Consider the following 24,172-nt stretch of genomic DNA (forward strand, 5'->3'; position numbering starts at 1 on the left):
CTAATACAAAAATGTGTGATACAGTTTCAGCTACACATAAATGTACTGCAGTTTACAGAGTCTCAAGATTTGTAGGCAAATTTGATTTTTATGGTACTATATATTAAAATAATACGTATAAAAAGATCAAGCAAATCAGAGATACAAGAGACCTTATTTTTTCTGTGATTCAAACTATGTTGAATCAACAACATAAATGCACAACATTCGGTCCAATTGATCTATGTCAGGGTTTATATATAAACATCCTCCCAGTCTAATTACTGCTTCTCACTTTCACCCTCTCCCTGCCCCATGAATTAATCTTTCCCTTCCTCCCTCATGTACGCATTAAACCTTTTCTTAGATCCATGAGCTATCTGCTTCAATCATTCATCTGGCATCGGCTTCCACATCTCATTACTTTCTGCATAAAGAAATTCTCCCTAAATTCTTTATTTGATCTTAGCAGCTATCTCGTTTTCTTGACATATCGATACACAATTTATCCACATGCACTCTATTGAACCCTTCATCATTTTAAAGATTTCTAGAAGATCTCCTCAGTTTCTTTTCCAAAGAGTCTCAGATACTTGCATCCACTCAACCCTGCTTATATCTTTAGAATTCTTTCTTGCACAGATTCCAATACTTAAATATCATCCTTACAGAATGGAGACTAGCATTATTCACAGTAGTAAGTTTAGCCTAACCAAAGGTCTGTATAAATTTAACATCACATCCCTGCTTTTGTATTCTGCATTTCTGAAAATAGATCTCAGTATCAATGACCTGACCTGTGGTGTGCGCCACATGGTTTCTAAATCAGCGAATGACACAAAGAATGTCAACTGTGATGAGGATAGACTTGAACTTCAAAAGGACATAAACGTATTGGTAGATAGGGTAGACAAGTGGTAGATGAATTTCAATGCAGAAAAGTGTGAGGTGGTTCATTATGGCAGGAAAAATATGGAGGGGCAATGTATAAAAAAGGGAGAAACTCTAAAGGAGATGCAGGAACAAAAGGACCTCCATGTATATGTAAATAAGTCATAGAAGGTGGCAGGGAATGTTGAGAGAACAGTTAACATATAGTATCTTAGGTCTTATTAATAGGGACATTGAATACAAGAGTAAAGAGATCAAGATTATATAGTCTTGTATAAGACTATTTAGGCCTCATCTGGACATTGTGCCCAGTTCTGGGCACCATACTTGAGGAAGGTTGTGAAGCCTTTGGAGAGAGTAGAGTACAATGATTCCAAGGATAAGCAACAGGAATTATGAGGATCAACTGAAAGGTTAGGTCTGTTTTCCTTGAAGAGAAGGTGAAAGGAGACTCAACTAAGCTTTCAAGATCCTGAGCGGTATGGACAATAAAGAGTGAGAAACTATTCCCACTCAACAGCATCAAAAATTAGAGGCTACAGATTCAAAATAATGGGCAAAAGTAGTAAAGGTGATGTCAGGATTTTTTTTCACCCAGAAGGTGATTAAAGTCTGGAACGAACCTGCGTCCACCACCTAAGAGGTTCGATCAAGGTATTCAAAAGACAATTGGATTGCTATCAGAAAGAATGTGCAGGGTCACGGGAATAAGACAGGGGAGTGGGATTGGGTAGAATGCTTTCTCAGGGAGTCAGTGCAGACTAGATAGGCCAGGTGGCCTCCATCAGCAAGATCCCACAAGCCACAATATGATAATGACAAGAAAGTCTATTTTTGGAATGTAGTCACCATTGTAATGTAGCATTTGATAATATGTCACATAAGAAACTCTTGGTCAAGGCATGTGTACAGGACATCATTTCCACATGATGGCTCCGGAAGAATGTGACAAAGGATGTCCTGCAGAGAAACGTTTTGACCAGCATTAGGTGTCTCTTATGCCACATATTACCAAATGCCTACATTACAATCATGACCACATTTGAAAAATAGATTTTCTTGTAATTATCTTATTGTGGGATCTCATTGCAGAATTTCCTTCATCATACTTAACTACATTTCAAATGTATTTAATTGCTTTTATAGAATTTTGGGACAGCATGTGGTTGCAAAAAGCAATATAAAAATGTGAGTTTTTCTTTCTGTTTAACCCACCATGTTATTTCTGATATGAAAATAAGAAATCAAAACTATTCTTTGTTGCTATCTTCATAATTGACTTCTGCTGATCCACAAATAACTGTCACAGGTCACATGGCTCACGAGATTGGCCATCAGGAAGGTTCCCACAGAGACTACAAGAACAAGAGTTCCACTCCATCCTTGTGGAATCTTACACCCCATCGTAAGACCACATTAACTGTCACAGAACTGGACAACTGTCAGACAAACTGATTCTCTCAGCTGGGATGATAACAAAGACAATAACATTTAAACTTTTATGCCTGAAGAAGCATTAACATCGACCTCTGCCAACCCAGAAACAGCTTGTGAGCTGGGGGAGGAGGGGGGGATGTGGTGGGCAGGGCAATGAACACATTAATGGGCAATGGCACATGGCTCCATGTTTCTAGCCTTTTGGATCATTTTAATAATACGTTTCCAACCTCACAGCTAAAGCTGCTGTTTTAACAAAAATGGAAAGAACTCTAGCAACCTGAGTAACAAAGCAGCTGGCCACCATCTCTCAACTCGTGAAAGCCTTATTTTAAACGTCTTTGATCAATGCCTTCCAAGTGATCTAAACACAGAAAACCTATCATGTTATTTCTGTTATAATAAGAAATCAAAACTATTCTTTCTTGCATTCTAAACACAGAAAACTGCTGCAGCATCATTTGTTTCAATGATTTTTGTTTTGTCTCCAACCAAAAATTCATCTTGACTGAACTCCGCCACAAAGGAAACACCCTCTAAACTTTGACTCTTTGGATTCTATTCAGATAGTGTGAACTGTCTAACACTGGGAGGTTCTGAAAAACAAGGGGACCTTGGCATGTTTTCCATAGAGCTCTGAGGCAGTAAGGCAGGTTAATAGGGCGTTGAAAAAGGCACATGACACACTTGGCTTTATCAATTGGAGCATAGATCACAAAAGCAGAGAGTTTGTGATGGAGTTGCATAGACGTTTGGTGAGACCACAGCTGGAGTACTGTGTGCAGTTCAGATCGCCACATTATAGGGAGGATGTGATAGCACTGTGAGAGGTGCAGAGGAGATTCACCAGAATGTTGCCTGGAAGTAACATTTAAGTTATAAAAAGAGGTTGAATAGGTTTGGGTTGTTTTCTCTGGAGCAGAGAAGACTGAGGGGAGACCTGATTGAGGTGTTCAAGATTATGAGGGGCATAGACAGAATGGATAGAGAACAGATGTTCCCCTTAGTTGAAAGGTCAGTTTTTGAGGGGACACAAGTTAAAAGTGAGGAGGAGTGGGATGTTTAGGGGGGATTTGAGGAAAAACTTTTAACCAGAGAGTGGTGGCGGTCTGAAATGCACTTCCTGGGAGGGTGGTGGAGGCAGGGTGTGTCACATCCTTTAAGAAGTACCTGAATAAGTACTTGGCATGCCATAACAATAAAGGCTTTGGCCAAGTGCTGGCAGGTGGGATTAGGTTTCAGGTCATGACCTTTCATGCGTTGGTGCAGACTCGATGGGTCGAAGGGCCTCTTCCACACTTTAGTATTTGGTGATACTGGAAATCACATGAACAGCTATTCATTTCTGAGGTTCTTTTACTGTTGTTGGCAGAGGTTGTAAACCTTCTTTTCTATCCTCCTCTAATAAATATATTTATTTGAATTTGAATGTAAATAAACTAATTCTGTGTTAGGCATAATGAGAGTTTGATGCAAGTTATTAAATTGGATCACACAAACTGAGGGTTTGGGGAGACACTACACAGCCTTTTTTAAACCAACTTTTAAAAACTCCTCTGTTTATGTTCAGACAGGGAGAGACTAAAAAAGCTAAGTTTTTTTCTCTCCTGTCTGTAACACTGAAACTTGACCATTATCTGATTCTGGGTGATTGGACCTGTCTCCTTTCATTTCTTTATGTTAAGCATCATTGTTTGGGTGACCAGCGCTAGTACCACACTTTGACAAAAGAGTTTGCTAGTCATTTAAGTAACAGGTTACCACTGTCCCATGCATTGTTTTGTTGCTTAGAAGATCCAGTTCTGTGTACAAATCCAACATTTTGAAATATCTCATGCTGTCCGATTATGAACATCATTGCCATTTTAACTGATGAATGGTTGAATGCAGTCAACAGCAGCAGGTCCGTTTTGGGGATGAAATAATTACTAATCCATAAATAAACCACAGTTTTTTGATGCATTCACAGGCTTTCAGCATTCGTTTCATTAAAACCATAACCTGACGTTATGATCCCTAGCATAAAGCCAAAAGTACCATTCAAATTTTGTTACATCTGTCAGGAGGCAACACACACGCTAAGCCATTATAGGTGACAGCACAAACTGCTCACTGTTGAGCTTCCTACAGTTGTTCACTTTTTTTTTTATATATGTTTACGGGATGTGGGCATCACGACCAAGGACAGAATTTTTGCTTCTCTCTAATTGCCCTCGAGAAAGTGGCAGAGAGCCACTTTCTGTAATGTGTGCAGTGTTTTACTTTGGGTGGGGCTGCTTTTTTGTTTTCATTGATGTTTTCAATTCATTACTGCACAAAGTCAAGATCAATCCGATTCGTCTTATAAACACAGTGGTGAATCAACTTAATAAAAGCAGATCGTCAGTTAATGTAACCTGCTTGGGGTTCTGTACTTGGAATCTTGTTAGATCTGGTCAAGTTTTCAATGGGTTTCATCATAAATCTTAGTAAATTAAGACTGTTATCTAGTCGTGGACAATGTCTTGTCAGTTTGCTATCTCATGCCCACTGCAAAGATGAGGAAACACCATGAGCAATTTTCACTCCTGTTTTTATTAAGTTTCAATTGAAACTAGCACTCATTGTTGGATTGTAACCATATTTATCTTGATTAATATATAAAACAATAATGTTTTTACCAACTCCTATAAGAAACAAAAACATGAGATGGAATATACTGCAGCTGTAAAGTTGAAGTAAATGTTTGGCTGATCAGCTAAGGAAAACAGAATATTCAAAAGATAACGAATGCAACCTCTTTTGCTGCTGTCACTTTCAGGTTATCCTCATGTATGCAAGGAGAGACAAACCAGGATAATTCTGAAAAATGTCAGTTAAAATAACATGATAACCATAAAAAAAACTATTAGTTGCAAAGATGCTTTACCATATTCAGCATTTGAATAACCTTATTTTACATTTGAATGTATTGAGTGCATTAAAAAAAATTCTGCCACTGGAAGTACATGTCTTTCTCTGTGTGAACACACTTACTTGATGCATATTAAAAGGCAATTTGTTGGGAAAAAAGCTTTCAACATTTCAGCTGTTTGAATTCTTTAAAAGTATTTTACAAAAATATGCCACAAAGGAGTTTGAATAATTATAACAGAATGAGGTTCTTGTAAGTCAATTTAGGGACAATACCAACTGATGTTACCTAAATATCAATCAAAACTAGACCTATTTTCTAAACAGAATGTATTCAGTCTGCACAGATATTACACAAAAAGAGATTCTATTATATCTCATGAATAAGCAATAATTAGGTCAAACTTCATATGGCCTTTTAATTTCCATGTAGTCTCCATCCATGAATCAGTACAATAAAAATCAGCATTTGATATTGTAGACTCAAAGTGCTGTCCTGAAATTGATTTTCATGTCTTTGTAGAATTTCCCATTGATCTTAAAGAACTGGAATTATGCTCATTAATCTGAAGACTCCCAGTTGTGTGAGCTATGAAGCATCTCAGAAGGTGAATCCCAGAATAGTTCAAAGAACTGTAGGGACAAATAACACAGCATTATTTTAAATATTATTTCCTTAAATTTTGTAAGCTGCCAGAGAAATCTGCATAAGACAAGTTCTGAAGGTTTTAGACTGAAGCTTGATATTATGGGTTTCAAACCTGCAGTTTACATTAGCTATATATGGATGACACACTAACCAGCCAAATCACTAATGCTCCAATGATCTTTGGTATGTTTTTAGCCACATACCAAACTCCCAAATCCAAACCACTCTCCGTGGGGAGGAACTGATTAATGACCAGATAATTTCCCACTGATATGATTTGATTTATTAAAGTATTTTTTCTTGCTAGCTGTTACAGACAAAACATACCATTCATAGAGTACATTGAAGAGACAGAAAGGAGGTTAGGACAGAAAGGAGAATATAGTCTTGCAGTTACAGATAGGGTAGAGAAAGATTAGTTTAATATATGACGATAGGTCCATTCAAAAGTCTGATGGCAGCAGGGAAGAAGCTGTTCTTGAGTCAGCTGGTACACGTTCTCAGACTTTTGTTGTCTTTGTCCCGACAAAAGAAGGTGAGAGACAGTATGTCCGGGGACATTGATTATGCTGACTTTTTCCAAGCCAGCGGGAAATGTAGACTGAATAAATGGGTGGAAGGCTGGTTTGCTTGATGGACTGGGCTACATTCACAGCCCTTTGTAGTTTCTTGTGGTCTTGGTCAGAGCAGAAGCCACATGAAGCTGTGTCACATCTGAAAGGATGCTTTCTATGATGCATCTGTAAAAACTCGTGTGAGTCGTAATGGACATGTGAATTTTCTTAGCCCCCTAAGAAAGTACAGGCGTTGGTGGGCTCACTTAACTATAGTGTCGATGTGGAAGGAACAGGACACTACACACAGCAGTGGCTGACTGGATGTTATCATCTGGGTTTCTGTGCCTCTTCACCACGGCTTTGATCCTGATACCAACTATTCAGGTTGAATTGGTTTCTCGATGACATCTCGAGGCTGAGGCTAATCTTGAACAAAAAGAAGTATTTCCCTTTGTGTTAGGTGTGACTTGGCCAGGGGAGAGTTTTCCTCCCAATTCCCATTGACCTTAATTTTGATAGAACTCCCAAGGTCAACGGCAGGCACTTTCATTTCACCTCCGTTTTTTAATTCATGTTTGGAGCAAGATCTGCTGTCTAATAGTCATAACAAAACCTAGAAAACCTGCAGCAGTGCAGATATATGATAACCAAAGTAGTTTGTCACTCCAAAGAATTTGTGTTCTTACGTAATCTGTATGTGAATATTATCCTGATCTTTTAAAGGAATCTAACTCATATGAATAGTGAAGACATTGTGGCAAATCTTTCTATAAAAATAATGGTGCACTAACACTGTACACCATTATTAATTTATAAATCAGCAAAGTTAAGTTCCTTAATGAAGAGATATGCTGTGAATTGTGTATATCCAGAACATGCTGATTGATTTATGCCATTTGGGTAATACAAATAGGTCTCACTCGAGCTTCTGTATTATAAGAAATTGCTGGATTTACATATTAATTATGCTTTAAACTTACCACAGGTAGTTATGGCACATAGTTAATAATATAACTGTTATTATAATTCCAATCAACTGTCCAGCACAAAAAGGAAACATTTTAAGTTGTTGGAATTTATTTCTGAATTTAATAACTTGAGGTTTTAAATACTTAAGTTCAGTTTGTTTTGGGATGTTTGGTTTGGGATGCTGGCCTTCATCGCGAGGGAGATTGAATATAAAAGTAGGGAGGTCTTGCTGCGGCTGTATAGGGCGTTGGTGAGGCCGCAGCTGGAGTACTGTGTGCAGTTTTGGGCGCTGTACTTACGCAAGGATATTTTAGCCTTGGAGGGAGTGCAGAGGAGGTTTACTAGGCTGATGCCGGAGTTGAGGGGGTTGAGCTATGAGGAGAGGCTGAATAGATTGGGCTTGTACTCGTTGGAGTTTAGAAGAATGAGGGGAGATCTCATTGAGACGTATAAGATGATGAATGGGATGGATAGGATAGAGGTGGAGAGACTCTTCCCGCTCAGAAAGGATAGTAGGACTAGGGGGCATAGCATCAAGATAAAGGGGCGGCGGTTTAGAACAGAGTTGAGGAGGAACTTCTTCACTCAAAGGGTGGTGAATCTCTGGAATTCTCTGCCCGTTGAAGTGGTAGAGGCTGCCTCGCTAAATATTTTTAAGACGCGGGTTGATGGGTTTTTGATGAGAGAGGGGATTAAGGGTTATTGGGAGAGGGCGGGAATGTGGAACTGAGCCACGACAGATCAGCCATGATCTTATTGAATGGCGGGGCAGGCTCGAAGGGCTAGTTGGCCCACTCCTGCTCCTATTTCTTATGTTCTTATGTTTTCCTACTTTTCCTTTGATATTTTTTCTCTCACTTAATCCAATCTTTCCTTCATTCTTTTAAACCTGATTTGTTTCTTATTCACCAACTATAATTTACCTGCCTTTCTGTTCATCTGGTTCTTCCCCAATTCTTAAATCTGATAGGCAGGAGGAAAGAGGGGGTGGCGTAGCTCTGCTGATTAAGGATAGTATCAAGGTGGTAGCAAGGGATGATATCGGAGCCAAAGAGCAGAACGTGGAATCGTTGTGGGTGGAGATTAGGAACAGCAAAGGGAGGAAGACGCTGGTGGGTGTCGTCTATAGGCCCCCGAATAATGATCTGGAGGTGGGGCGGGCTGTTAACACGCAAATAAGTGCGGCGTGCAGGAATGGGACGGCAGTAGTTATGGGAGATTTCAATCTGCATATTGATTGGTCGACCCATGTTGGACGAGGTGGGCTCGAGGAGGAGTTCTTGGAATGCTGCCGGGATAATTTCCTTGAACAGTGTGTGTTGGAGCCGACAAGGGAGCGAGCTATCTTGGATCTGGTGCTATGTAATGAGGCGGGTAGAATTAGGGACCTTGCGGTGAAGGATCCTCTTGGAGAGAGTGATCATTGTATGGTGGAGTTTCAGGTGCAGATGGAGGACGAGAAAGTGGGTTCCCGGACACGCGTCCTTTGTTTGAATAGAGGGGAGTATGGTAGGATGAGAGAAGAATTGGCAAATGTGGACTGGGGGAGTGCATTGGAAGGTAGGTCTGCTGAGGAACAGTGGAGGATCTTTAAGGAGATCTTTCTTGGTGCTCAGCAGAAATTTATTCCGATGGTTAAAAAGGACAGTAGGAAGAGAGGTAATAAGCCGTGGATAACGAAGGAGGTGAAGGAAAGTGTTAAATTAAAAGCGGAGGAATTTAGAGTAGCTAAGAGCAGTGGGCGAGAAGAGGATTGGGAAAGGTTTAAATGTCAACAAAGATTGACAAAGAAGTTGATAAAGGAGGGTAGGAGAAGCTATGAGGCTGGGCTAGCACTTAATATAAAAAAGGATAGCAAGAGTTTTTATAAATATATAAAAAGGAAGAGGCTGGCTAGGGTGAACGTTGGTCCTTTAGAGGATGAGAAAGGGGAGCTAGTGGTAGGGGATGGGGATATGGCTAAGGTCTTGAATAACTTTTTTGTTTCTGTCTTCACGGAGGAGGACGTGAATAATTTGCCGGGTGTTAGCGATGGAAAGGTGGTAGGAATGGAGGGTCTTAATGACATTACTGTCACTAGAGAGGTGGTGCTCGACAGACTGGAGGGGCTGATTGTGGACAAGTCCCCAGGACCGGATGGAATGCATCCGAGGGTTCTGAAAGAAATGGCGGAGGTTATAGTGGATGCCTTGGTGGTTATTTTCCAGACGTCGCTGGATTCCGGGAAAGTGCCGGAAGATTGGAAAACGGCTAATGTTACGCCGTTGTTTAAGAAGGGTGCCAGGCAAAAGGCGGGGAATTATAGGCCGGTTAGTTTAACGTCTGTGGTAGGTAAAATGTTAGAATCCGTCATTAAGGAGGAAATTGCGAGGCATCTTGAAGGGAATTGCTTGATAGGGCGGACGCAACACGGTTTCATTAAAGGGAAGTCGTGTCTGACAAATTTACTGGAGTTCTATGAGGATGTGTCTAGGGCAGTGGATAGAGGAGAGCCGGTGGATGTGGTCTTTCTGGATTTTCAGAAGGCGTTTGACAAGGTACCTCACAAGAGGTTATTGCAGAAGGTCAGGGGACATGGAGTTGGGGGTAGGGTGTTAGCGTGGATAGAGGATTGGTTGTCAAATAGGAGGCAGAGAGTGGGGGTCAATGGGTGCTATTCGGATTGGCGGTTGGTGACTAGTGGGGTGCCCCAGGGGTCGGTGCTGGGGCCTCAGCTATTTACCATTTATATAGATGATCTGGAGGAGGGAACCGAGTGCAGGGTGTCGAAATTTGCTGATGACACCAAGATTGGGGGAAAGGCAAATTGTGCGGAGGGTGTGGAGAGTCTGCAGAAGGATCTAGATAGGCTGGGCGAATGGGCCAGGAAATGGCAAATGGAATTTAATGTTGGCAAGTGTGAGGTGGTCCACTTTGGTAGGAAGAATGGTAGGAAGGACTATTACTTACGTGGCGAAAAACTGCAGCAGGCGACGGTGCAGAGGGACCTCGGGGTCCTTGTGCATGAGTCGCAAAAACCCAGCTTGCAGGTGCAGCAGGTGGTCAGGAAGGCGAATGGGATGCTGGCCTTCATAGCGAGGGGGATTGAATATAAAAGTAGGGAGGTCTTGCTGCAGCTGTATAGGGCATTGGTGAGGCCGCAGCTGGAGTACTGTGTGCAGTTTTGGGCGCCGCACCTGCGCAAGGATATTTTGGCCCTGGAGGGAGTGCAGAGGAGGTTTACTAGGCTGATACCGGAGTTGAGGGGATTGAGCTATGAGGAGAGGCTGAATAAACTAGGCTTGTACTCGTTAGAGTTTAGAAGAATGAGGGGAGATCTCATTGAGACGTATAAGATGATGAATGGGATGGATAGGATAGAGGTGGAGAGACTCTTCCCGCTCAAAAAAGACAGTAGGACTAGGGGGCACAGCCTCAAGATAAAGGGGAGGCGGTTTAGAACGGAGTTGAGGAGGAACTTCTTCACTCAAAGGGTGGTGAATCTCTGGAATTCTCTGCCCGTTGAAGTGGTGGAGGCTGCCTCGCTAAATATTTTTAAGAAGCAGGTTGATGGGTTCTTGATAAGAGAGGGGATTAAGGGTTATTGGGAGAGGGCGGGAAAGTGGAACTGAGCCACAACAGATCAGCCATGATCTTATTGAATGGCGGGGCAGGCTCGAAGGGCTAGATGGCCTACTCCTGCTCCTATTTCTTATGTTCTTATGATTGAATAAGGGGACACACTGTTGGTTCAATTATTTGTCAAGGCCTGAGGTGCTCTCTTGTCCTCCATGTCATTTCAGCTTGCACTTCCAGCAAGTTCTGGTGAAAATTATATTCAAGTAGGAAGATTCAGGAAAAGTCTAACTGCAGTGTACACCATGAGATGCCCCACTTTTGACCCTGTATTGCTTTTGAAAATGGCAGAAGAGAAATGGTTCATCATTCTCCAACTTTAACACCTATATTTAAGATTCCAGAGACCTTGATAAGTTTATTTTAAAGAATGAATAACTGAAGAGCTTAATTATCTTTTTAAGCCAAATTCTATACTTCCTCCCCAACTGTCAATGAGTGTAATGAAACCATCTGTAAATTAAATATTTAGTCCAAAATTACATGCTAGTTCTCATAATTTATCAATTAAAGAATATTATAAACACATCTGTTTGATCTATCCCTGGTCAACAGCATAGAAAATTCACGTAATCAATGTTTTGAATTTTACGTTCGGAAGTTTAACAGAATAAAGTGCACTTCTCAGAGGCAAACAAGTCAAAGTTTAGACTTTCACTAAATTTAACAGCCCCAGTGGTCTCTATCCAATTGATCCAAGTTGGTTTCAATGAGCAAAGAATGGTGATTCTTGGTATTTTATTCATACGAATACATTTCTCCTATAAGCCACAGAGCTCAATCCCTCATCTCAGCCTCAGCAACAACTTGTAGTTATTTAGCTCCTTTAACAAAGTAGAACGTTCCAAAGTGCTTCACAGGGACATCAAACAAAATCTGATACACAGCCATGTAAGGCAATATAATGGCAGATGACCAAAAGCTTGGCCAATGATTTTGATTTTAAGGATCATCCTTTGGAAGAAGAAGTGGAGAAGGATAGGGAGGGAAAATTCCAGAACCTCAAGTCATAGTAGCTGAAGAAAAGGCCATCAGCATTGAACTAATTAATATAAAGGATGCCCAAGGGACCAGAATTGAAGGAGCGCAAGTATACTGGAAGCATCTAGAAATTGGAATAGATTGCAGAGATAGGAAGCAAAATGATAAGGTTAGATTTGAAAGTAAGATGGAAATTTTAAAGTTGAGACATTGCTTAAGCTGGAGCCAATGTAGGTCAGCAAGCACAGGGTGATAGGTGAACAGGACTGAGTGCACAATAAATCATGAGCAGCAGAGATTTAGATGATTTATGTTTACAGCAGGTAAAACATAAGTCGGACAGGGATAAATCAGAATAATTCAGCCCAGAGGTAACAATGGCAAAAATGAGTAGAAAAGCCAGGCCAGGAGTAGAGTTGGGAAATGCCATGGAGATGGAAATAGACATTTGTCACGGTGGCTTGAATGTGTGTGGGGTCAAATATAACAGCGAAGGTTGCAAATAGTCTGTTTCAGCTTTAGTTTGTCAGGGAGAGGGATGGAGTCACTGGTTAAGGAACAGATGCTGTGGTCACAACTGAAGACAATGCCTTCAGTCTTCTTAATATTGAGTTGGAGGAAATTTTTGCTCCTCAGTGATGAGATAAGCAGTCTGACAAGTTAGAGACAATGGAAGGGTTGAGGAAGACAGTAATAAGGTACAGCACACAATATAGAAACTTGTTATAGAAACTTTGAGATGTCGCTGAGTGGTTGAGTCTCTAGCTATAAATGCCTTGCTTGTGAACCCACTTCTCCACTCACCTGATGAAGGAACAGCACTCCAAATGCTCAGGATTCCAAATAAACCTGTTGGACTTTAATCTGGTGTTGTAAGACTTTTTGTTTATTTCTGTACCCCAATTTCTTCCCTCCAAAAGATCTTAGCAACTTTCCCATGGAGTTTGAAAAGATAACTTACCTCACAAGGAAGGGCTGAGGAAAGCAGCCTGAAGTCTGTTTTTCTATCACTTCTTGAACCTCAAGAATTATCTTCAGCAGATTGCCCTGCTGAGATCTGTCAATCTTTGTTAATACAAGCTGTAGATAACATAATAGAGGTAGGCAATTACTGATTACTCTGAGGATGCAATTTTACCAGCTCTATCATTATTATTTCACATGATGTGCAAAATGATTTCTTGAAGTGCCCATCAGTCTGCCAATTTGTCTATTTTAATGACTTCCTGCAAAACAAGTCTGCAATTTTATAGCACAAGTAAAAACAAATCTGCATTTTTATGTTGCTTGTCAAATTCAGAAAGCATATTGACAGCTGGTGTTTACATGTTCAGACTTCATCCACAAACAATGTCATTGAGACATATTGACTGTTCAATTTCCTATCTTCAATGGCCCTTAACAGTGACAATGGAACTCTTAATTGAACTGCAGAGCAATAAGAAGCTGTACTTAAATTTTATTCATTTTTAATTAGCTTTTCTTTTTAAACAATTCATTCACTTGTATGTCTTTATACATGATTTGACTTATGTGTAAAGAATTCAGACAATGATTCAAAACTAAATTGAGTTTCAAAGTTTAGAATCTATTTGGTTTCAATAGATTATGCAAATCAACAGTGGTCTTCATAACCAGAGATCTTAACAAAAGCTCAGAGCAAGGATTATGGCTATTGATTAAAATTTAACCCTATGCATAGGTGTGATGACAGTATAAATATTTGTTAGCAACATCAGAACATCTAAAAGGGCCTAACTAGAATCACAGCATGGTTACAGCACAGAGGAAGCTGCTAAGCCTCTAGCATCCATGCTGGCTTTCAAGAGCAATTTAGCTAATCTCACTCTCTTGCCCTTTCTCAATAGCACTGCAATTTTTTTCCTCTTCAGTTGTCTCCACCACACTCAGGCATTGCACTCCAGATCCTAACTACTTGTTGCATCAAAATGTTTTTCCTCATGTCAGCTTTGGCTCTTTTGCCATTCATCTTAAATCTGTGTCATCGGGTTCTAGACCATTCTATCAGCGGGAACAATTTATTTCTATCTACTTTGTCTAGACACCTCATGACGTTGAACAAAAAATTTCAGATCTTGTCTGAACCTTCTCATCTCTAGGTCCCATCTTCACCAAACTATCCACGTAACTGCAAATCCCCCATATCTTGCATCATCTTGTAAATCTTTTTTGCAACCTCTGTAAAGCCTTTACAACCTTCCCAAAGTCCAGTGCTCTGATTTGGACATAATACTGAAGTTCAGGCAAAACCTCAGTTTGAGAGTCAGATGTAATGGTATTACAATTAAATAAAGGTAACTATAAAGACATGAGGGGAGAGCTGGCCAGGGTTGATTGGAAAGGGAGCCTAGCAGGGAAGACAGTGGAACAGCAATGGCAGGAGTTTTTGAGAGTTATTCAGGAGGCACAACAGAAACTCATCCCAAGAAGGAGGTAAGATGCTAAGAGGAGGGCAAGGCATCCATGGCTGACAAAGGAAGTTAAGGACAGCATAAAAGCAAAAGAAAAAGCATACAAAGTGGCAAGGATTAGTGGGAACCAGAGGATTGGGAAGCCTTTAAAAGCAAGCAGAGACAACTAAAAAAGCAATGGGCGGGGCAGGGAAGAAGATGAAGTATGAGTCTAAGCTAGCTAGTAATATAAAAGAAGATACGAAGAGTTTATTTCAATATATAAACGATAAGAGAGGGGCAAAACTAGCCATTGAACCAGAGGAAAATGAGACTGGGGAAGTAATAATAGGAAACAAAGCAATGGCTGAGGAACTGAATAGTTACTGTGCATCAGTCTTACAGTGGAAGACACCAATAGGATGCCAGAGCTCTAGGATAGTCAGGGGGCACAGGCAAGTGTAGTGGCTATCACTAAGGAGAAGGTTCTGGAGAAACTGAAAAGGTCTGAAAGTGGATAAATCACCTGGACTGGATGAACTACATCCCAGGTTCTAAAAGAGATAGCTGAGGAAATTGTGGAGGCATTGGCAGTGATCTTTCAGGAATCACTGGAGGCAGGGAGGGTCATGATGTGGGTATGCCGGCGTTGGACTGGCGTAAACACAGTAAAAAGTCTGACAACACCAGGTTTTAGTCCAACCTATTTATTTGATAATATACTCACCAATATATTATATGTGAGTATATTATCAAATAAATAGGTTGGACTAAAACCTGGTGTTGTCAGACTTTTTACGGCAGGGAGGGTACCAGAGGACTGGAAAATAGCAAATGTAACTCTGCTATTTGAGATGGGAGGGAGGCAGCAGACGGGAAATTATAGGCCGGTTAGCCTGACTTCGGTCATTGGCAAGATTTTAGAGTCCATTATTTAAAAAAATCAGATCACAGAATACTTGCAAGTGCATGATAAAATAGGACTGAGTCAGCACGGCTTTGTCAAGGGAAGGTCATGTCTGGCAAACCTGTTAGAGTTCTTTGAGGAGATAACAAGGAAGTCAGATAAAGGAGAAGCAGCGGACATGATTTATTTAAATTTCTAGAGGCCTGTGACAAGGTGCTGCATAGGAGACTGTTAAATAACTTAAGTGCCCATAGTGTTAAAGGTAAGATTCTGGCATGGATAGAGGATTGGTTGACTGGCAGAAGATACGGAGTGGGGAAAAAAGGGTCTCTCAGGATGGCAGCCAGTGACTAGTCGTGTACCTCAGGGGTCAGTGCTCGGATCACAACTTTTCACAATATACGTTAACGATTTGGAGGAAGATACTATTGCCAAGTTTGCAGATGATACAAAGATATGTAGAGGGACAGGTGGTATTGAGGAAGCAGAGGGGCTGCAGAAGGACTTGTACAGGTTAGGAGAGTGGGCAAAGAAGTGGCAAATGGAATACAATGTGGAAAAGTGTGAGGTTTTGCACTTTAGAAGAAGGAATTGAGACATAGACTATTTTCTACATGGGAAAATGTTCAGGAAATCAGAAACACAAAGGGACTTGGAAGTCATTGTTCAAGATTCTCTTCAGGTTAACATGCAGGTTCAGTCAGCAGTTAGGAAGGCAAATGCAGCATGAGCATTCATGTTGAGAGGACTAGAATACAAGAGTACGGATGTATTTCTGAGGTTGTATAAGGCTCTGGTCAGATCCCATTTGGAGTACTGTGAGCAGTTTTGGACCCCATATCTAAGGAAGGATGTGCTGGCCTTGGAAAGGGTCCACAGGAGGTTCATAAGAATGATCCCTGGAATGAAGAGCTTGTTGTATGAGGGATAATTGAGGACTCTAGATTGGTACTTGCTGGAGTTTAGAAGGATGAGGGGGATCTTATTGAACCTCACAGGATACTGTGAGGCCTGGACACAGTGAACGTGGAGAGGATGTTTCTACTGGTAGAAAAAACTACAACGAGAGAGCACAATCCTTTAAAACAGTAATGAGGAGGAATTTCTTCAGCCAGAGTGTGATGAATCTTGGCTGTAGAAGACTGTGGAGGCCAGGTCATTGAGTGTCTTTAAGACAGAGATAGATAGGTTCTTGATTAATGAGGGAATCTGGAGTTCTGGGGAAAAGGCAGGAGAATGGGGATGAGAAAAGTATCAGTCATGATTGAGTGGTGGAGCAGACTCAATGGACTGGATGGCCTAATTCTGCTCCTATATCTTATGGTCTTATAAATGTAGGTGGTTGTGACATTGAGATAAGTTAATGCTACTGATGCCAAAATTGCTATGAAACCTTTTGTCCTAATTTCTTCAAGGAAGAATCTGAAGTAATTGGATTGTTGGAGGATGACAATGAAATACCCTGCTGCCATAATTGAATGGCAGAGCAGACTCGTTGGGCTGAGTGTCCTAATTCTTATGGTCTTACAAAACCTGTGTTTTTGTACTTTCTGGGTGGGATTTTCCAGCCACGAAACCAGAAAATTCTGCCCAAGGTCATCCGACCTTTCCATGGTCCGCCCTTTGCCCTCTACAATTCCCATGGTGAGCAGATTGGGAAAATAGGCCTCTATGTCCCTTCTATAAAGCCCGGACCCCTCAGCTTTTTTAACCACTTCTCGCAACCTGCCCTATCACTTTCAATGGTTTTTGCAAATATCCCCAGGTCTCGCTGTTCTGAAACCCCTTGAATTGTACCTTTCATATTGCTTTTGTTCTTCCTATCAAATGTATTATTCCACAATTGTTTACATTGAATTTTATCTTCCACATGTGTGCCCATTCCACAAGCCTGTCAACATCCTCTTGAAGTCTATCACTATCTTCCTTAAGGTTCACAATGTTTCCAAGTTTTGTGTTATTTGTAAATTTTGACATTGATCCGTGTGAATCGAGGTGATCATATACATCAAGAAAAGCACTGGTCCTAGTACCAGCACCTGGGGAACACCAATATATACCTCCTTCCAGTCCAAAAAAAACAATTAGCCACTTCTTTTTCTGTCAGTCAGACAACTTTGTATCCATATTGCCACTATCCTTTTTCTTCCATGGCCTTGAACTGTGTTGGCAATTCTCCCATGTTCCACTTCAACAAACACCTTCTCGAAATTCATATCAACCCTCTCCATTACCTTATCAAAAAACTCAATCTAGTCAGTCAAAAACCATTTGCCTTTAACCAATTCGTAGAGACCTTGCTAGGAATCAATTATTTAAACATAGTTGGCATCTGAACAGGCAATGACTAATTCACTTATTAAGCTATTTTCAGCACTATTTTAATTTAAAAACATTTGTTTTGCTCCTGATTGAATGAGTATTTTTGTAATTTTAAAATACTTTTTGGATCACTGAAAATTTTATTGCAATAATGTTTGTTTGTAATGAAATCTTTTATAACCAAAAAAAATGTAAGGGATGATTTTGACCCAACACTCTCCGTCTGTGGGAATGGCAGCACATGCTTACAATCCAGAGAGCGCGATTTGTGTCAGCGAGTTTTTGAATTCCAATGTTACCGCCCCTCACTGGTGGAGTGACATGAACATGCTGCGAGACCGCAGGAAGCTCATTTTAATACATTAGCAAGCATTCTCTCCAGCACTTTCTCTTCATGGGATAGTCAGAAGGTGCTGGCATGCCATCACGCCAGGTCCATTTACAACAGTCCACCCGGATGTGAACCTGTCATGAGAGTCTCCTTAGGATAGGTGCCTCATGGGGGAAAGATTCATTTAGATGTGGTGATGGTCGGGGGGTGGACTGTTGATGGAGAGGGAGTGGAGAAGGGGAGACTAGAGAAATGCTGACTCCCAGCGGGATGGGGAGGGAAGCCCCTGAGTCCTCCATAGTGTGCTTGGGTGCTGGTGAGGTTTTTTCAAGTTCTGATTGGGGCACCCTTTAAAAATGGAGCAGCAAAATTTTGTCAGTGTGTTGAGGCCCACTCCTGTAAGATGGTATGGAACAAGCCCCCTTGATTTTTTTTTGGCAGAGTGTCGTAAGATCTGGAGACAAACACGCAATTTTCCCGCCAGAAACACTCTGCCGATTTTTGGTAAGGTTTCACCCACAGAATTTTATTCTCCTGCTTTTTGCATTGAACGGCATGGTGGCACAATGGTTAACACTGCTGCCTCACAGTACCAGGGACCTGGGTTCAATTTCAGCTTTGGGTGACTGTTTGTGTGCAGTTTGCACATTGTCTCATGTTTGTGTGGTTTCCACCGGATGCTCCAATTTCCTCCACAGTTCAAAGATGCGCATGTTAGGTGGATTGGCCATGCTAAATTGTCCTTTTGTTTCCAAAGATGTCTAGATTAGATGGATTATCCATGGTAAATGTGTTGGCTTATGGGAATAGGGTGCTGGAGAAGGCCTGGGTATGATACTCTGTCAGAGAGTTGGTGCAGACTAGAATGGGCTGAATGAACTCCTTCTGCACTGTAGGGATTCTATGATGTGATGGTGACATGATATGAGAGCACTGGTTTCCAAATTGTAAATAAGGCAATGGAGACCCATTGTATCATGCATTGTAGGCATGGTTTTCCAAGGCTGCCACAATAAACACAGTCAAATTTGCAACTAATATGGGCTCAAACCCATCGCTCAGATTTAACTAACACAGGGAAGTTGTCTCTTGATACTGCTTTCTAAAATTATGATTGTAGCATGGCCATGGTACGTCAAGATACACAGGTATCCCAAAAAAGCTGACATTGGGTTGCATCTGGAACTCCCTCAGGATGAGAATGCTTATGGCATAACCCTTGGATCATGTTAATGAACCAAGACATATAGATGTGGTGCATATCCACTGCTGTAGCATTGTGGCTGGCTGTTTGAAAATATGAAATGAATGAATTTTGTATCAAACACATGTAAATACGTAGGGTTGAACTTCACATTAAATTGAGATAAATGTTTTTGGCATCTCAACAGCCCTGCATAGTGAGATTCCATTGCACTCCCTCCTCCCAAGGAAGGGACAGACACTTGATAAAACATCAGTCCAGGTTGGATTTGAGTTCCAAAGGTGACATGACAACCTACTAAGTTATTGAGACACCCAATTGAGTAACATTTCCCAATAATTGTCAGGCATGCCAAATCCATTTCAGGAGATTAAGAATGGAGGTTTAACAATAAAAGGAAGGGTTTAATTGCGGAGGGAAAGCCAACTTGCAGCACTTGTAATCAACTAGTAGCCATTTCAAACTGATCTGTTCTTGCGTTAAGTAAATGCCATGTGATGAAATTCAATGGGGAGAGAAGTGAGAAAAACAATCAGTATAATTAGACAACAGGGATATGTTACTTACAACATAAGGAATGCCAAACTCCTCACACATCTCAATTGCTATTTGATCTGCTTCTTGGATTCCTACTGAAGCATCCAATAGTAAAAAAGTTCTCTTTAAACTATGGAAGAAACAAATAATCTATTCAATTTTTCACACTTCAATAATTTATTTTAGATGCTGGAACATGGAACATTCTTTTCCACTTCTGTTAAAAACAAACATTTCCTCATCTTAGGTAGCTGAAGAGTAAAACTAACAAGAACACAAGATAAGAAACGCCAGCCTAATTTAATTCATCCAACCAAAGAGATTTTACTAGCTCTGCACCGCACCAACTGATTGTTTCTCAGTCAATTCATGGGTTTACTTCCAAAAACACTAAGCAGTTATTTATTGCATGGGTATGAATGATATTGATCACCCTTTGGTTAAAAAAGTTCAATACTTCCTACCTTCCAACCAATTTCTTACTCATGGGTATCAGCCTTTACTCATTGGGAGCATTCTCCCTTCAAATTCTATTCCATTCTCCCAGTTCATCTTCTTTGATCACATCTGTTCTTCTTCACTGCGATTGACTAGCCTATCATGTTACCCCTTACCCTCCCTCCTGTAACCATGACAAGGTTCCCCTTATCCTCACCATCCACACCACCAGCCTCCACATTCAGAGGGTTAACCTTCATTGGTGTCACCTCCATTGCAGTGCGATCACAAAACACATCTTCCCCTCCCCTTTCAGATTTCTAAAGGGACCATTTCCATTGCAAAATTCTCATCCACTCTTGAATCACCACTAATATTTCCTCCCTATCCTATGGGACAGTCCAATGCAAAGGTAGGAGATGCAATGCCAGCCCTTTCAGCTCTTCCCTTCCCATCATCCATAGTCTTAAACACTCCTTCCAGATGAAATAACAATTTACTCCTTTCAATTTGGTATCATGTATTGACTGCTCACAATGTGGTAGCCTTTACGTTAGTGAGATGAAATGCAAACTAAATGATCACTTGGTGGAATACCTCCATATAATCAAGTGTAATCCAGAGATTCTAGTTGATAGTCATTTTAATTGTCTGCCCCACTCCTGCACTACTGATGGATAAAGATAAGTGTAGCCTTCAAATTAAGATGCTAAATTGGGGGAAGGCTAATTACAACAATATTAGGCAGGAACTGAAGAATGTAGATTGGACGCAGATGCTTGAGGGCAAATCAACATTTGGCATGCGGGAGGCTTTCACGTGCAAGTTGATAGGGATTCAGAACCGGCACATTCCTGTAAAGATGAAGGATATGTATGGCAAGGTTTGGGAACATTGGATAACAAGACATATTATGAGCCAAGTCAAAGAGAAAAAGGAAGCATTTGTCAAAACTAGGAGGCTGGGAAAACACAAAGCAAGTGGGCAATACAAGGAAAGTAGAAAGAAACTTAAGCAAGTAGTAAGAAGAGCTGAAAGAGGTCATGAAAAAGCATTGGCCAGCAGGATTAAGGAAAATCCCAAGGCTTTTTACACATATATAACAAGCAAGAGGGTAGCCAGGGAGAGGGGTGGCCCACTCGAGAACAAGGGAGGGAATCTATGTGTGGAGCCAGAGGAAATGGACATGGTAGTAAATGAGTACTTTGCGTCAGTATTCACCAGAGAAGGACTTGGTGGATGATGAGTCTGGGAAAGGATGTATAGATAGCTTGAGTCATGTTGAGATCAAAAAGAATGTACTGGGGGTCTTGAGAAACATCGAAGTAGGCAAGTCTCAAGGGCCTGATGGAATATACCCCAGAACACAGAGGCAAAGGAGGAAATTGCTGGGGCCTCAAGAGAAATCTTTGTATCCTCACTGGCTACAGGGGAGGTCCCAGAGAATTGGAGAATAGTCAATGTTGTTCCTTTGTTTAAGAAGGATAGCAAGAATATTCCAGGTAATTACAGGCTGGTGAGCCTTACATCAGTGGTAGGTAAATTATTGGAGAGGATTCTTTGAGACAGCATTTATTCCCACCTGGAAAGAAATGGACATATTAGTGAGAGGCAACATGGTTTTGTGAAGGAGGTCATATCTCACAAACTTGATAGAGTTTTTCGAGGAAGTGATGAAGATGATTGATGAGGGTAGGGCAGTGGATATTGTCCACATGGACTTTGACAAGGTCCCTCATGGCAGACTGGTCAGAAAGTGAAGTCACATGGGATCAGAGGTGAACTAGCAAGGTGGATACAAAACTGGCTCTGTCAAAGAAGACAGACGGTAGCAGTGGAAAGATGCGTTTCTGAAAGGAGGGCTGTGACAAGTGGTGCTCATGATGTGGAGATGCCGATGTTGGACTGGGGTAAATTCTGCATTCACCTGACGAAGGGGCAAACCCCAAAAGCTTGTGAGTTTACTGTCAAATAAATTGGTTGGACTTTAACCAGGTGTTGTGAGACCTCTTACAAGTGGTGCTCCACAGGGATCAGTGCTGGGACCTTTGCTGTTTGAAATATATATAAACGATTGGAGGAAAATGTAACTGGATTGATTAGTAAGTTTGCAGATGACACAAAGGTTGGTGGATTTGCGGATAGCGATCAGGACCATCAGAGGACACAGCCGGATATAGATCAGTTGGGAACTTGGGCAGAGAGATGGCAGATGGAGTTTAATCCGGACAAATGTGAGGTAATGCATTTTGGAAGGTTTAATACAGATAGGAAATATACAGTAAATGACAGAACCCTTAGGAGTATTGATAGGCAAAGGGATCTGGGTGTACAGGTACACAGGTCACTGAAAGTGGCAATGCAGGTGGAGAAGATGGTCAAGAAGGCATAGGGCAGGCTTGCCTTCATCAGCCAGGGTACTGAGTTTAAAAATTGACAAGTCATGTTGACGCTTTATAGAACCTTTGTGAGGCCACACTTCGAATATAGTGTTCCATTCTGGATGCCACACTACCAGAAGAATGTGGAGGCCTTGGAGAAGGTATAGAAAAGATTTACCAGAATGTTGCCTGGTATGAAGGGCATTAGCTATGAGGAGAGGCTGGAGAAACTTGGTTTGTTCTCACTGGAGCGACGGAGGTTGATGGGAGACCTGATAGAAGTCTATAAGATTATGAGAAGCATGGACTGAGTGGATAGTCAGAAGCTTTTCCCAGGGTGGAAGAGTCAATTACTAGGAGGCATAGGTTTAAGGTGCGAGGGGCAAGTTTTAAAAGAAAAATACGAGGCAGATTTTTTACATGGAGAGTGGTGGGTGCCTGGAACTCGTTGCTGGGGGAGGTAGTGGAAGCGGATACAGTAGTGAGTTTTAAGGGACGTCTTGACAAGTACAAGAATGAGATGGGAATAGAGGGATATGGTCCCTGGAAGCGTAGGAGGTTTTAGTTAAGTCTGGCAGCTTGGTCGGTGCAGGCTTGGAGGGCCAAAGGGCCTGTTCCTGTGCTGTAATTTTCTTTGTTGTTTGCACTCTAATGAAGTTCAGCATAACCGTGTGGAACAGCACCTCATTCATCAATCTGGTGCTTCACTGCCTTCTGAACTCAACACTAACTTCAAAAATGTTAGATCACTGTTAATCACCGTTCCCATTTTGTTCAGTAAGAAGTCTCACAACACCAGGTTGCAGTCCAAAAGGTTTATTTGGTAGTAAACACCACTAGCTTTCGGAACATTGTTTCTTCGTCAGGTGTGTGGAGAGTTCTGATCCCAAACAGGGCATTTAAAGGCACACACACAGTTTACAGAATACTGATTAGAATGCAATCTTTACAGCTAATCTGCTATTCAAGTCTTAAAGACTCGCATTCTAATCAGTATTCTGTAAACTGCGTGTGTCTTTATATGCCCTGTTTGGGATCGGAACTCCCCACTCACCTGATGAAGGAACAGTGTTCCAAAAGCTAGTGGCGTGTACTACCAAATAAAGCTGTTGGACTTTAACCTGATGTTGTGAGATTTCTTACTGTGTTTACCCCAGTCCAACGCTGGCATCTCCACATCATGACTACCATTTTGTTCAGACAGGAATTGTCAGCAATGCAATTCCTATTTACACCCTTTTGGACTAACTTTGTTTTTTACTTGTCCCATCACCCCATCCTCCTTTGCCTCCACCATCATCTTGTTTACCATTTAATCTCTTGTGCCTTTTACCCAATCGTAGGTTTATATTTTCAATTTTTTCCTCTATTCTGACACCTGTCCCACCCAACCTTTCTCTTCGCTCTATAATTGGTTAGAATTTTTATCACCAATTTCTATTCTGATATAAAAATTCCATTTGGAATTGTGTTGTCTCGGCAGGGGGGGGGGGAAAACAGGACAGGGACAGACCGCAGGTTGCCCTGTCGGGTTTTCCCACCTAATTTTCAAACACTTCAAAAAAATGAAAGAGTAAGGTGCCAGATGAGCCTGCCCCCATCAGGAAGGGGGCTTTGATTTTTTAAAACTCTCCCACATTAATATCCCCCACACCACAATCATGGGAGCCC

The 24,172-nt window shown here is 41.3% G+C and overlaps 1 protein-coding gene across 5 annotated transcripts in view; it reads right to left on the reverse strand.

Annotated features, from left to right (window-relative positions):
• Positions 1-4,877: 4,877 nt before the first annotated feature.
• The window catches only part of gtpbp8 (GTP binding protein 8), a 33,730-nt gene continuing 14,435 nt past the window's right edge, over positions 4,878-24,172 (reverse strand). For all 5 annotated transcript variants that reach the window (XM_080203295.1, XM_080203296.1, XM_080203299.1 and 2 more), the window contains exons 6-8: positions 19,713-19,812; positions 12,932-13,050; positions 4,878-5,832 (exon numbers count right to left, since the gene is read on the reverse strand). In XM_080203295.1, coding sequence (XP_080059421.1) covers positions 5,709-5,832; positions 12,932-13,050; positions 19,713-19,812 — 343 coding nt within the window. In that variant the 3' untranslated portion in view covers positions 4,878-5,708. The remainder of the gene's footprint in view (positions 5,833-12,931; positions 13,051-19,712; positions 19,813-24,172) is intronic.

Source organism: Carcharhinus amblyrhynchos, chromosome 15, assembly GCF_965287045.1.
Source record: "Carcharhinus amblyrhynchos chromosome 15, sCarAmb.v2.hapA, whole genome shotgun sequence".
Taxonomy (NCBI): domain Eukaryota; kingdom Metazoa; phylum Chordata; class Chondrichthyes; order Carcharhiniformes; family Carcharhinidae; genus Carcharhinus; species Carcharhinus amblyrhynchos.